The 13,917-nt window shown below is 21.0% G+C and overlaps 1 protein-coding gene across 1 annotated transcript; it reads left to right on the plus strand.

The window, feature by feature from the left end:
* Nucleotides 1-1,116: 1,116 nt before the first annotated feature.
* On the plus strand, nt 1,117-12,034 carry LOC110651746 (protein NRT1/ PTR FAMILY 5.10). The gene is made up of 6 exons (XM_058130565.1): nt 1,117-1,127; nt 1,416-1,537; nt 8,574-8,657; nt 8,729-8,946; nt 9,622-10,169; nt 11,117-12,034. Exons 1-6 carry the CDS (start codon nt 1,117-1,119, stop codon nt 11,919-11,921), a joined length of 1,788 nt encoding a protein of 595 aa, XP_057986548.1. The 3' UTR covers nt 11,922-12,034.
* Nucleotides 12,035-13,917: the final 1,883 nt, after the last annotated feature.

A 13,917-nucleotide genomic window follows, 5' to 3' on the forward strand; every position in this document is an offset into this window, starting at 1 on the left:
GATTAAAATATAAATATAAATATAATAATACATTTTTAATGAATTCATATTAATTATATAATTAATAATCTCATGTAGTCAAAATTTTTTCTTCTAATCTTTTCATATTTTCTTCTTTTTTTTATTATTGTAAAAATTTAAAACATAATAACTTAAAATTAATATTGAGACGAGCATATCTTTTCACATAAATATATACAAAAATATAATTAGATTTTTTATAACCTTATGATCAAAATCAATAACATAATTAATATTGATTAATAAATTAAAAATAAAAAAAGTGTATCAACATGTGGATATTAAAAAATTAAAATTAGTTTACATTTAAACTAAATTAGTCTAAGAAAATTAAAATCTCATATAATTACATGTAAAATATATTTTTTATGTAAAAATAATATTAATTATCATAAATATTATAGGATATTTAAATATTAAACATAAAAAATAAATAAAAAAATCAATCTATTTTAGAATATATAAATATCATTAAATTTGAAAGGATATTGGTTTTATTTGTTATCTAAGATTACATTCACATGCAATTACTCTCATAAAAATGATATCTGTGACATATAAAAGCTTAAAAAATTTTAAAATTTATAAATAAATTTTACCTGTTGAAAAATAAAGACACAAAAATATAATGAATAAAAAATTATATTATAAATTAAAATTAATTGAATTAAATTTTTATTGCGTAAAAATTAAAGTTTGTAAAAATAAAAGTTATCTATTGCTAATATTTTAAAATAATAGCTATAAATTTATAACAAATAAAATATTTTTCATTGAATAGGATTAGAATTTTATATATGTTAATATAAATGTAAATTTTAATTTAATTAATTTTTAATAATAATTTTACAATTATGTTAATTAAATAGTTATTTTTAATAGTAATTTTATAATTTAATATTATAAGTTTGTAAATATTTAAAATAATTAAAAAATAAATTAATATAAATGAGATTCAATATTTAATGTTATTTATTAATTTTACTGTAATAAATTAAATAATTTTTAATAAATTAATAATATTTATAATAGGATTAAGAATATAAATTAAATAAGATTTTTAATATAACTACAATTATTATTAAAGTATTAGCTATGAATAGCGTGTAACTAAAACTTATTAGTGATAACTCTATACAAAATAGCTATTGAAAGTATTAGTATTAAAAAAGTCGTCACTTTTCATTTCTTAAACTATCAGCGATAGGTAATTTATCACTAAAAATAATCAGTGACACACTTTTATTATTAAATCTATAAAATTAAATTATTATTTATTAAAAAATTCCTATATAATAAATTAAAAAATACTAATAATAAATAATTCTTTTTAAAAAAAAGATATTATTATTATTATTATTATTATTATTCTATAATACTTTTTTTTAATATAGGTCTCAGGTGGAACGACTCCTCTATTTGCGTTTAGCGATCCCGTTTACAGTTTTATGTTGCGCGGAACACCAGTGCAAGCGACCTGTTACTGCCTTTTTGCCATCTGTTTCGAATCCCTGCGGTTCGAACCAATTGAGCCCTAAGGTTTCTTTAGTCCAGATTTTGGGCCTAAGTTTTGTTGGGGCTTAGTTTTGAGGTATGAATTTTTCTGGGCCTTTTAGTTGTTATGGCCTTGGTTATTCCAGGCCTGTTGGATGTGTGTTGCAGACCTATATTGTAAATGCTCCTTTCTTTTTTACATGATTTCTTTCGATTAAAAAAAAAATGCAACTTAATTTTGCTACATTTTTTTTTATTTATTACCACTATTTTTTTTAGTACATCATACAATATTTATATTTTAATTTTTTATACGTAATTCTTTTGTTAATTTTTATATATAACATAATATTACTATAATTCATTAATTTTTAATAACACATTTTTAATATGTTACGCTTTGAATTTTTTATTTAAAAATATAAATAATAAAAATTTTATAATTTTTTTTAATATAATAAAGTTCATTTATATTATAATATTTAAATTTTTTATTTAAACATTTAATACATAACCAACTCTAAATAAATATTATGAAAAGACGCATAGATATTATTTTATAATATTTTAAAATAATATTAACAATATTATTTTAGTATTTTGAATAATACATATTTTGATTGTATATGTCAATCAAAATCACTTATTGTTTTAAAGTAATAGTGTTTATAATAAAAAAAAATTATAAAAAAAATTGCTTAAGAAATATTATTATAATAAATTAATAATGGTAAGAAAATCTTTTACTGTTTTATAAAAGTATTGTTCATAGAAAACAAATAAATTAATATAAGTGTAAAAAATATTTATAATTAATTACTATTATAATATGTGCATTTTAGTTCCTATTGAAATAATTCTAATATATTATCACCAAGTTGATCGACAATTTAAAATAAAATTTAGTAAAAAAATCACAAACAAAAATAAAAAAAATAATAATTACAAGATAAAACTTACAAATTTAAATAAGAAAATAAATTAAATTGATTATTTTATTTATATATATAATTTATTAATAAAAAGAAATAATATAATATTATAAATTAATCAAAGAAATAATAATATATTAATAAAAAAGTTAAATTATAAATTATGCAACGAATTTATTAATTTAATAAATAATAAATAAAATTACATATTATTTTATTTATTAATATATGTCCTTATCATTTATATTTTTCATATATTATAATAAATTAATAAATTTTAATAATTATACAAAATAATAGTATTAGAAGAGAAAAAAGTCATAAAAAAATAAAATTAAAATGCTTTGAGTTTCAATTGGTATTGATAAATTATCTTAAAAGTTATGTACTCATCTTCTTTAGTTAATTCCTTTTATAAGAATCAAATTTTTTTTAAATATGGAAGTTTTGATTTTTTTAAAAAAATATGATTTTATTTTTTTTTTTTTAAAATATGATTTTATTATTTTTTTAAAACTTTTTATTTTAAATTATAATAAAAATATTTTTCACATATTATAATAAAAATATGGTCTTAAAAAAAACATAAGAAATAAAATTAGAACACTTTGAGTTTCATTTGCTATTAATAAATTCTTTTTAAAAGTTAAAAATTACTCTTTTTTTTTTAGTTAGAAACTCACGCATTTTTTTTCCAGTTAATTCTTTTTATATATGAAAATCGATAATTTTTTTTTTAAATATGAAAGCTATATTTGGAAAAAATGACTTTTTTATTTTATTAATTTTTTATAAATTTTTATTTTTAAATTATAAAAAATATTTTTCATATATTATAATAAAATAATAAACTTTAATAATTAAGTAAAACAAACTTAAAAGAAATAAAGTTATAAAAAACAAAATTAAAACACTTTGAGCTTCAATTGGTATTGATGATTTTTTTTTAAATATTAAAATTTGTAAAATCATTTTTTTAGTTAATTTTTTTCTATGAAACTTGATAATTTATTTTTAAAAATATGGAAGTTAGATTTAAAAAAAAAAGATTTCTTATGGTAATTAATTATTTTATATAAATATTTTGTTTCGGATTACAATAAAAAATTAATTAAATAAAAGTTAAATATAAATAGGACAAAGAATTTTAAACTTTTATAAATTTTAAAATTAATTTTAATAATAAAAGATAATGTATATAGTTATAAATAATATAAAAATTAAGAATATTATTGTTTGTACATAAGTTTACCCCTCATTCGTATATATTGTTTAATTATTAGAAAAGAATACAAGACTATAAGCACAAATTTATTAATAATTGAATGAATTTTTATAATTTTTTATTTATATATAAATTTTATATAATAGAAATTAAAATTTTAAAAATTGAAATTTAATAAATAAAAAATATAAATCGTAATATATGATGAAAACTTAAATTATATATTTAAAAATACATTGTTATATATTAATTGCATTCTTTAATATAATTATAAATATTTATACATTTATATAATTAGATAATAATATAGAACTTATTTAAATAGATAAAACAATTGAGATGAATAATCGTTTGAATTTCATAATATGATTGTTTTATTTTATTTTAATGTAAAATTAAAATTAATTTTGTTTAAATGATTATTCATCTAAACAAAGTCTAAATAATTTTTATGAAAATATATTTTAATTTAATAAATTTATAAGTTAAAATATTTTATTGACAAAAAATTATTTAAAAATAAATATAATTAATAAAAAAATCTAACCACTTTTAATTTTATTTAAATTTTTAATTTATTTATTTTTATTAAAATTATAAAATTAGTGCTAATTTTATTCTATTTACTTAAATTAATTTTGTTAATGTTTTCAATAAAAATTATTTTTAAATTATTATACTACAATTTAATTTGAGAATATAAAATATTTTATTTTTATTTTGATGAAAATTAAATAAATGAAATTTTATTTATTTATAAAAAACAAATTTCAAGTTTCTCTAAAGGTATTTTTTTACCAATAATAATCTTTTTTTCCAGAAAAAACTATAAATTTACAATTAATAAAGTGGTTATATATATATATATTCAGAAATTAAAATAAAATTTAATATTATAATTTTATAAATATTTTGAATTATAAAAGAATTTAATTAAGGAGAATTTAAATACAAATAAAATTAAAAAATTTAAATTTATATAAATTCTAAAATTAATTAAAAAATAAAAAATATTATAAATATAAATAATAAAAATAATGAAGAGTATTTTGAAAAATCTTAATACTCTCCCTCTTCATACTTGTGTAACGTGCATTATACATTATTTTTATTATATTGCGATTTAATTTTTTATATAATTTTTGTTATCTTTTTATAAATAATATAATATTATCAATATATTATCATATATTTAAAATATTAAATTTAATATTTTAATTAATTATATATAAAAAAAATATTTATTAATTTAAAATCATTATATATAGGATAATAACAACATAATTATCAATTTAAATGTAATATAATAAAAAATATAATAATAAGTTTTAAAAATATAAATGGGTGAAGATGTTTAAATATTAAAATAAATTAATAAAAAATATAAATTAACTCATTAAATTCAATTCATTCAAATTTTGTTTTTTTTTTTCAAATAAGTTTGATTTGTCTGTATTATATTTTTTATAATTTAAAATAATATTAATTTATATAATGAGGCTACATAGCTAAAGAAAATTATTTATAAAATTAGAAAATAGGATAATTTTTAAAATATATGATGTAGTTAGTGAATTATTATTATAAAATTTTCATTTTCTTTATATTGATATATTAAAATTTTATATTATTATATTGTTTAATATAAATAATTTTAAAACTTATTTAATATATTTAATGTATATTTTTTATTTTTTTAAATTACAGATTATACTATATATGTTATAAATACATTATAGATTTATATATAAATATAACTATAATAATACATTTTTAATGAGTTCATATTAATTATATAATTAATATGAATTCATTAATTTCTTCTAATCCTTTTCATATTTTCTTTTTGTTTTTATTATTGTGAAAATTTAAAACATAATAACTTAAAATTAATACTGAGAGGGGCATATCTTTCCACATAAATATATATATAAAAATATAATTAGGCTTTTCATAATCTTGTGGTCAAAATCAATAACATAATTGAAATTGATTAATAAATTAAAAATAAAAAAAATGTGCATCAACATGAGGATATTAACAAATTAAAATTAGTTTACATTTAAACTAAATTGGCCTAAGAAAATTAAAATATCATATAATTACATGTAAAATATATTTTTTTATGTAAAAATGATATTAATCATCTAAATATTATAGGATGTATCAATATTAAACATAAAAAAAATAATAAAAAATCAATATAGTTTATGGTATATAAATATCATTAAATTTGAAAGGATATTAGTTTTATTTGCTATCTAGAATCACATTAACTTACAATTATCCTCGTAAGAATGACACACGTGATATGCAAAATCTCAAAAAATTTAAAGATTTATAAATTTATTTTACCCTTTAAAAAAAGAGACACAGAAATATAGTAAATAAAAAAAATCATATTATAAGTTAAAATTAATTGAACTAAATTTTTATTGCATAAAAATAAAGTGTATAAATATAAAAGTTATTTAGAACTGATATTTCAAAACAATAGCTATAAATTTATAACAAATAAAATATTTTTCATTAAATAGGATTAGAATTTTATATATATTAATATAAATATAAATTTTAATTTAATTAAATAATTAATTTTTAATAATAATTTTATAATTATGTTAATTAAATAGTTGTTTTTAATAGTACTTTTATAATTTAATATTATAAGTTCACAAATATTTAAAATAATTAAAAAAATAAATTAGCATAAGTGAGATTTAATATTTAATATTAATATTTCTTATTAATTTATTATAATGAATTAAATATTTGTTAATAATTTAATAATATTTACAATAGGATTAAGCATATAAATTAAATAAGATTTTTAGTATAATTATAATTACTATTAAAGCATTAGCGATAAATAATCTATCACTAATCACTAATCACTAAATCTATAAAAATAAATTATTATTTATTAAAAAATTATTCCTATATAATAAATTAAAAAATACTAATAATATATAATTCTTCATAAAAAATATTATTATTATTATTTCTTTTTTTTAATTCTGCAATACTTTTATTTTATTTTATTTAATATATATTTTTTCTTTCAAAATATATTATATATACTTATAAACTTAAAATAGAATTTTGGGAAAATAATTTTTTTTCTCTTTTGAACGATTTTATAGTTTAATAAAGTTTTTAAAATTTTTTAATATCATAAATAATATAAAAATAATCCTACTCATTTTAAAATTAAGTTTAATTTTCATCAGCCAATTAAATTTAAATATTAATTATTATAATTAATTTTATTACATAATCAATTAAATTTAATTATTTATTATTATAATACTAAATTACTATTGATATTTTTGGTAATCACACTCCACCTCGTACATTTATTTATTATTAATTTCTTTTTTATAATATGCATTGTTAATGCACGCTATATTCATTGTTAATATTTGTGATTTAATTTTTTTATATATAATTTTAGAAAATTTCCATAATAATTAACTAATAAATCTCAAAATATTTTAAAAGATTTTTTTTAATTTTCTTAAAAATATGCATTATGTAAAAAATTAAAATACTTTTTATAAATTAGCGAAGACTATAAAATATTGCCATTTATATATTATCAGTTTTAGATTGAGACTATAAATATATACAAATATAATCACTTCATATTTTAATAATTTATATATATATAAAAACTAAAAAAAATTTAATTAGTTATTAAAAACTACAATTAATTTTAAAATGAATAGAATTCTCTTTTTATTATTTATAATATTAAAAACTTAAAAAAATTAAATAGTTATAAAATCATTAAAATATTATTTTTCTACTAAAATTCTAGTTTAATTAAGTTTAGAAGTATAAAATTGTTGAAAAAAATGGGAATTCTTTATAACTTTACATTTATTGAATTCAAAAAGTCACAATAAGTAAAGTCTTAAGTTTAGAACATGGTTAAAATGCTTTTTTTTTTTTTTTTTTTGCAATTTAGCACATGTAAAAATAATTTTATTAATAAAATATAGAAAAAAATATATAAAATAATAGTGAATATATATCTAAATAGTCATAGCAGTAGAGACCACCAATTATCTCGTCATGTAAAATCTCTTTCTCTAATAAATAAAATAAATATTTTATTTTTGAAATGATATCATTACTTAAAATATATATGAATAAGTAAATAATGATGATATTAGTATATATCTTTTTATCATTATATTTTCATACATTAAAATAAAGTAATAAATTTTAATAATTAATTAAAAATTCGCCATAAAAGAAAAAAGTCATAAAAAAAATAAAATTATCATTTTAAATTTTAATTTAATATTTATCAATATCTTTGAAAATAGAAAAATAAAAAAAAATAAATTTCTGATTTTTTAGTTAAATTTTATAAAAATGATCAAATTTTTTTAACAAAAGTGAATTTTTTTAAATTTAATTTTCACAAAACAAACTAAATTTTTTTAATAAAAAGAAAACAATGTTTTTTATACAAATAATTTGTTACTTCAGTTATTTTTTTATAAAATTTTATTTTGAATTATAATAAAAAACTTAATTAAATAAAATTTAATTACAAATGAAATTAATATTTTTAAATTTACATAAACTCTAAAATATATTTAAATAATAAAATTTAAAATAAATTAATTTTTAATAGTCAATTAAATTTTATTTTTTATTTTTATATTAATATAGATAGATTATATGGTAAGTAAACAAATAGATTGATTGTACATTATTAGATAGATTTATAATATTCGTTGATTTATATATAATATAATTTATCATGCGGGACATCCAATGCAAACATTCTCCCTCCATATGAAAACAGATTAAGAAATAAAAAAAAAGGTCGGTCATTGATTGAAGTGGTCGCTTCAGTGCTTTGCTATTGGCTCATTATGCACCAGAGCTGTGGGACACCGTTGATTATAAAGGCCTTCCTGCTCATAAATCCACCTCCGGTGGCTGGAGATCTGCGTCTTTCATAATAGGTGAAAATTTATCTCTGTTGGGTCAGAGGACGCATTTATGAGTTTGATTTTGATGTGTGTAGTTTGCGCAGGAGTGGAGGTTGCAGAGAGGTTTGCCCACTTTGGGATATCATCGAACCTTATTACATATTTGACAGGGCCGCTTGGTCAGTCGACGGCTACTGCGGCGGAGAACGTTAACGCCTGGTCGGGAACGGCGTCGTTGCTTCCTTTGTTAGGTGCATTTGTTGCCGATTCTTTCCTTGGGAGATATCGCACTATTGTTGTTGCTTCTCTTATCTACCTCTTGGTAAATTCCTCTGTTTTTGTTTTATTTTACCTCCGGAGACTTCTATTCCAGTTGCTTATTAGTGGAACATGTGCTAATGCTATATATAACTATATATATGTTGGGTCTGGAAATTTATTTTACCTCTGCACTTCCATTTCAGTTGCTTAGTTTTATTTTCAAACAGTTAGGTGCATATGGGAATTTCATTTGTTGATCAAGGATTTTATGTGTGATATGATTTTAATCAGTAGAAGTTCCATATTTGATCTTTGATACGACCGCTTGGTCTTCCAAAATCTATCAGCTGTTGATTGAAATGTATAACTACTGGATTGAAGATTTAACTGTTGCTCCTAATAGTTGAAACAAACGCATTCTTGAGAAAACTTGGACAAAATCTACTTTCTTGACCTGCATTTAAGTTGTTGGGACATACTTAAGTCCCACAGGTTTGATTCTGAAGAATCTGACCAATTTTCTCATTGTTTTCTCATTGAGCGAATTGATTTTTCAATCAAAAGTAATTTTAAACCCACCAGCATTTTATGGATCAAGGCACTAGATGGGTTGTTACTAAGTTTTTCCCCACTTTGTTGCAAACAAATTTTATCCTCGATCTGTTGGAAATAATTGTTAGCGTGTTTTTCATGGCTTTGGTTTTAAAATATACGCATTTTTGGAATTTAATGACAGGGACTTGGCTTGATGACTATATCCGCTATGTTTCCTTCACACAGTGCTTCTGGTTGCCCAAGCTCCAGTACTATCACATCTTGCTCTCCTCATCTATTTGAAGTAGTTTTGTTCTTCTTTGCCCTCTATTTGGCAGCACTTGGGCAAGGTGGGCATAAACCTTGTGTTCAGGCTTTTGGGGCAGATCAGTTTGATGGAAAAGACCCTGAGGAGTGCAAAGCCAAAAGCTCATTCTTTAACTGGTGGTATTTCTGTATGAATTTCGGCATTTTAGTAACTGTACTAACCTTAAACTACATCCAGGACAACCTTGGTTGGGCTCTTGGATTTGGAATCCCATGTATTACGATGGTGATTGCACTATTAATCTTCTTACTTGGAACTACGACATATCGCTATAGTGTCAAAGCAGAAGAGAATAGTGCAGTTTTAAGAATTGGTAGGGTATTTCTTGCAACAATTAGGAATTGGCGAACTTACCCTTCTGCAATAACTTTAGAGGAAGAAGCTCGTGGAATGCTACCTCATCATGGTTCTGAGCAATTCAGGTAAGAGATAAATTTTTGCTCTTTGATAATTCAGGATAGAAATGAATATAAATGCATTAAGATGTCTGGAAGATTTTGAACACAGTTTCAAAGCTTTTTGTGGATTTTGCCCACTTAGGATTATAGATTTTGAAAGTAATCTGAGCTCTATGACTTCTTTGAATCATTGGTTGGATAATTAATCACTGTTGTGATTTGCTAAGGATCCAACCCTAAACCTTGGGCTGGCAAATAGTGTAGTTGTTCATATTAAGCCGTAGTATTCCAAGTCATTAGATTTCAGGTCCAGTGGATGTGGAATTCTTTTCCTCAACTCCTCCTAAGCAAGAAAGTCCACTAAACAGAGACAAAGGCTTAGCATGTGTAGTCCAAAAATGAGGCTCTAACATGTAAATGTATCTCACCCAAAAGCTTATGTTAATGGATAGAGTGGCTCTATCACCAGATTAGGTCGTATTTTATTGCTGTATTAACTCAACCTTGTCTCTTATCCTATAATACAAATGTGGGATTTATGTTCTGAGCATGATTTATAAGACATTTAAAATTAGTCAGATTTATTTTCCTTGTAACATTCAATGAAGGTGGTGTGTTTTTCATACCTCATTATGAATTTGAGGATTTGTGAGAAATTACTCTTCAATTATTATCATTTATGGGGAGGGAAGTAGTCATTGTGCACAATATGTTTCTAAGATGCTTTATTTCCTTCAAACGCTTTCTAATTATCTTGTCGCAATGTAGTGAAAGGAATTCTTGATTATCGTAATGAAGGAACTCTTAAAGAAATAAAATCACTTGTTTGTCTCTATGAATTTTTTACCAACAGGGACAATTTCAATTCTTTATGCTGTTGAAATGTCAAAACAATGAGTACTTGGAAAAATCTTAATTACTTCAAATCAAAGCTCTTCCAATATATCAATTTGGATCTTCTGATGTGTCAGGTTCCTCAACAAAACCCTGCTTGCACCAAATGGCTTAAAGGGGGATGAGAAGGTGTGTAGCCTTAGTGAAGTTGAAGAAGCTAAGGCTGTACTCAAGCTTATTCCAATATGGGCTACATGTTTGGTATATGCTGTTGTGTTTGCACAGTCCACAACTTTCTTCACCAAGCAAGGACTGACTATGGATAGGTCAATTTCAAAGGGTTTAGACATACCACCAGCTACGCTTCAATGCTTTAGCAGCTTTGCGGTCATTTTATTCATCCCAATTTATGACCGTGTGTTTGTTCCCATAGCAAGGGCTTTAACCGGGAAACCTTCTGGCATTACAATGCTTCAGAGGATTGGAACTGGGATGTTTTTATCTGCTCTGACAACAGCCATAGCTGCTCTAGTTGAAATGAAGAGGCTTGAAGTTGCTCGAGAACATGGACTAGTTGATTTGCCAGACGTGACACTTCCAATGAGCGCTCGGTGGTTAATTCCTCAATATGCCTTGTTCGGAGTTGCTGATGTATTTACCATGATTGGTCTGCAAGAATTCTTCTATGATCAGGTCCCTAGGGAATTACGAAGTGTGGGTCTTTCTCTCTACCTCAGCATCTTCGGTGTAGGGAGCTTTCTTAGCAGCTTTCTTATCTCTGCCATTGAAAAAATTACAAGTGGGCAAGGGCATGATAGTTGGTTCGCCAACAATTTGAATCGGGGTCATCTTGATTACTTTTATTGGCTACTAGCTGGATTAAGCATGGTACAATTTGTTGCTTACTTGTACTTGGCAAAAAACTACATATATAATAGGTGAGGCCCATTGTAAATGCAGTGTTGCCTTGCTATTATTGCAAGGACTTGCTAAGTGTATACAAATTAGCGTAAAAAAATGCATAAATGGAGATAATTGGATAAATATTAAGCACCTTCTAACGTGCAGTATCTATTTAGCCCTTAATGAAATTTTCATATTTGAATTTTAAATTTTACAATTTCTCTTTTTTCCTATTATTGGCTATTTAATCAAATACTACTAACTCTTTAATCTATCATTTTTCATCAACTATTTAACTAATTAGAAATAATCCTATCATCTTTTTAACCTATCAAAACTCATCATCCCTTTAACCTATCAGATCTCACTATTACTTTAACTAATAATGACTCATTTTAATCTTTAACTCCATAACTCTTCTCAAACAAAAGACTCTATAAACTCATTTCAAGCATTTTCTTCGTGTATCTATTTTTGTTTTTTCTTTTTTTGTTTTTTTTTTCTCCTGTATCAAATTTATATTTTTCATCTCATATGTCTTTGAAGTTCTACAACAATAGGAGGCGATCCGATTTTCACAATAGTGAAGAAAAAAAAGGAAATTTTGTCTCTAAAACAAAATCGAATAAATTGAAAATTTAAAAATCAAAATTCAATCGAGCTAAAATTCAACAAAAATCAAACTAAATTTCTAAATTAAATCGGTTCGATCGATTATTTCGATATGAACAAAATAATTTTCATCCTTCTCTAATTGATTAATTAATTATAATGTAATTAATTATAGTTACTTAATTTATAATCTAATTAATTATGATCTACTTGATTAATTGATAAAATACCTTATAATACTTGCTTATAATATAATTAATTATGATTACTTAATTTATAATATAATTGATTATAATCTATTTGATTAATTAATAAAATACTCGATTGTAGTTTACTATGATTTAATTGATCATAGTTAGATGATTTATCATCTAATTGATTAAGAACTAGTAAATTAATTAAAAAAAAACCTGATTGTACTTGATTATGATGTAATTGATCATAATTACTTAATTTATTATTTAATTGATTATAATTTGCTTGATTAATTGATAAAATATCTTATTATACTTGATTATGATATAATTGATTATAGTTATTTGATTTATGATCTATTTGATTAATTTATAAAATACCATATAGTGTTTGATTATGATCTAATTGATCATAGTTAATTTATGACCTAATTGATTATTATCTAATTGATTAATTTATAAAATACCCTATTATACTTTATTATGATCAATTACTTGATTTATAACCTAATTGATTATAATCTTTACTTGATTAATTAATAAAATACCCTATTGTACTTGATTATAATTTAATTGATAAGAATTGCTTAATTTATAACATAATTAATTATGATTTAATTGATTATGATCTACTTGATTAATTGATAAATTATCAAATAGTACTTGATTATGATGCAATTGATCATAGTTACTTAATTTATTATCTAATTGATTATAATATATTTGATTAATTAATTAAAATACCCGATTGTACTTAATTATGATCTAATTGATCATAGTTACTTAATTTATTATGACTTGATTAACTAATAAATTATTCGATCATACTTGATTACTATATAATTGATCATAATTACTTGATTTAAGATATAATTGATTAATAGTTACTTGATTAATTAATCTAATCATTAATAATTACTTAATTAGTTGATCTAATTAATTATGATATAATTGATTCTAATTACTTGATTAACTAATCCAATTGATCATGATCATAGTTACTTTATTTATTATCTAATTAGTTCACGAATTACTTAGCCAGGTCACCTTTGGTTTGCTAAATGAAATGTTTGAAACTTGAACCAAACTGATAAAACCAAATGAATCAATGGTCTGATTCTAGCTTAAATCGAATCGACTAGTCGATTCGTTTCGATTCAAACAACTATATGAAATAAATTGTGATTGGTTGAAATTTTGATGTGCTAAAATATAATTTGTTGAATTTT

Source organism: Hevea brasiliensis, chromosome 12 (genome assembly GCF_030052815.1).
Source record: "Hevea brasiliensis isolate MT/VB/25A 57/8 chromosome 12, ASM3005281v1, whole genome shotgun sequence".
NCBI classification, from domain to species: domain Eukaryota; kingdom Viridiplantae; phylum Streptophyta; class Magnoliopsida; order Malpighiales; family Euphorbiaceae; genus Hevea; species Hevea brasiliensis.

Bases quoted from the DNA above. Each gene is read 5' to 3' on its own strand.
- LOC110651746 (XM_058130565.1), top strand. The intron at 1,538-8,573 runs GTTCGAACCAAT...ATTATGCACCAG, and splicing joins ATCTGTTTCGAATCCCTGCG to AGCTGTGGGACACCGTTGAT. The intron at 8,947-9,621 runs GTAAATTCCTCT...ATTTAATGACAG, and splicing joins CTTCTCTTATCTACCTCTTG to GGACTTGGCTTGATGACTAT.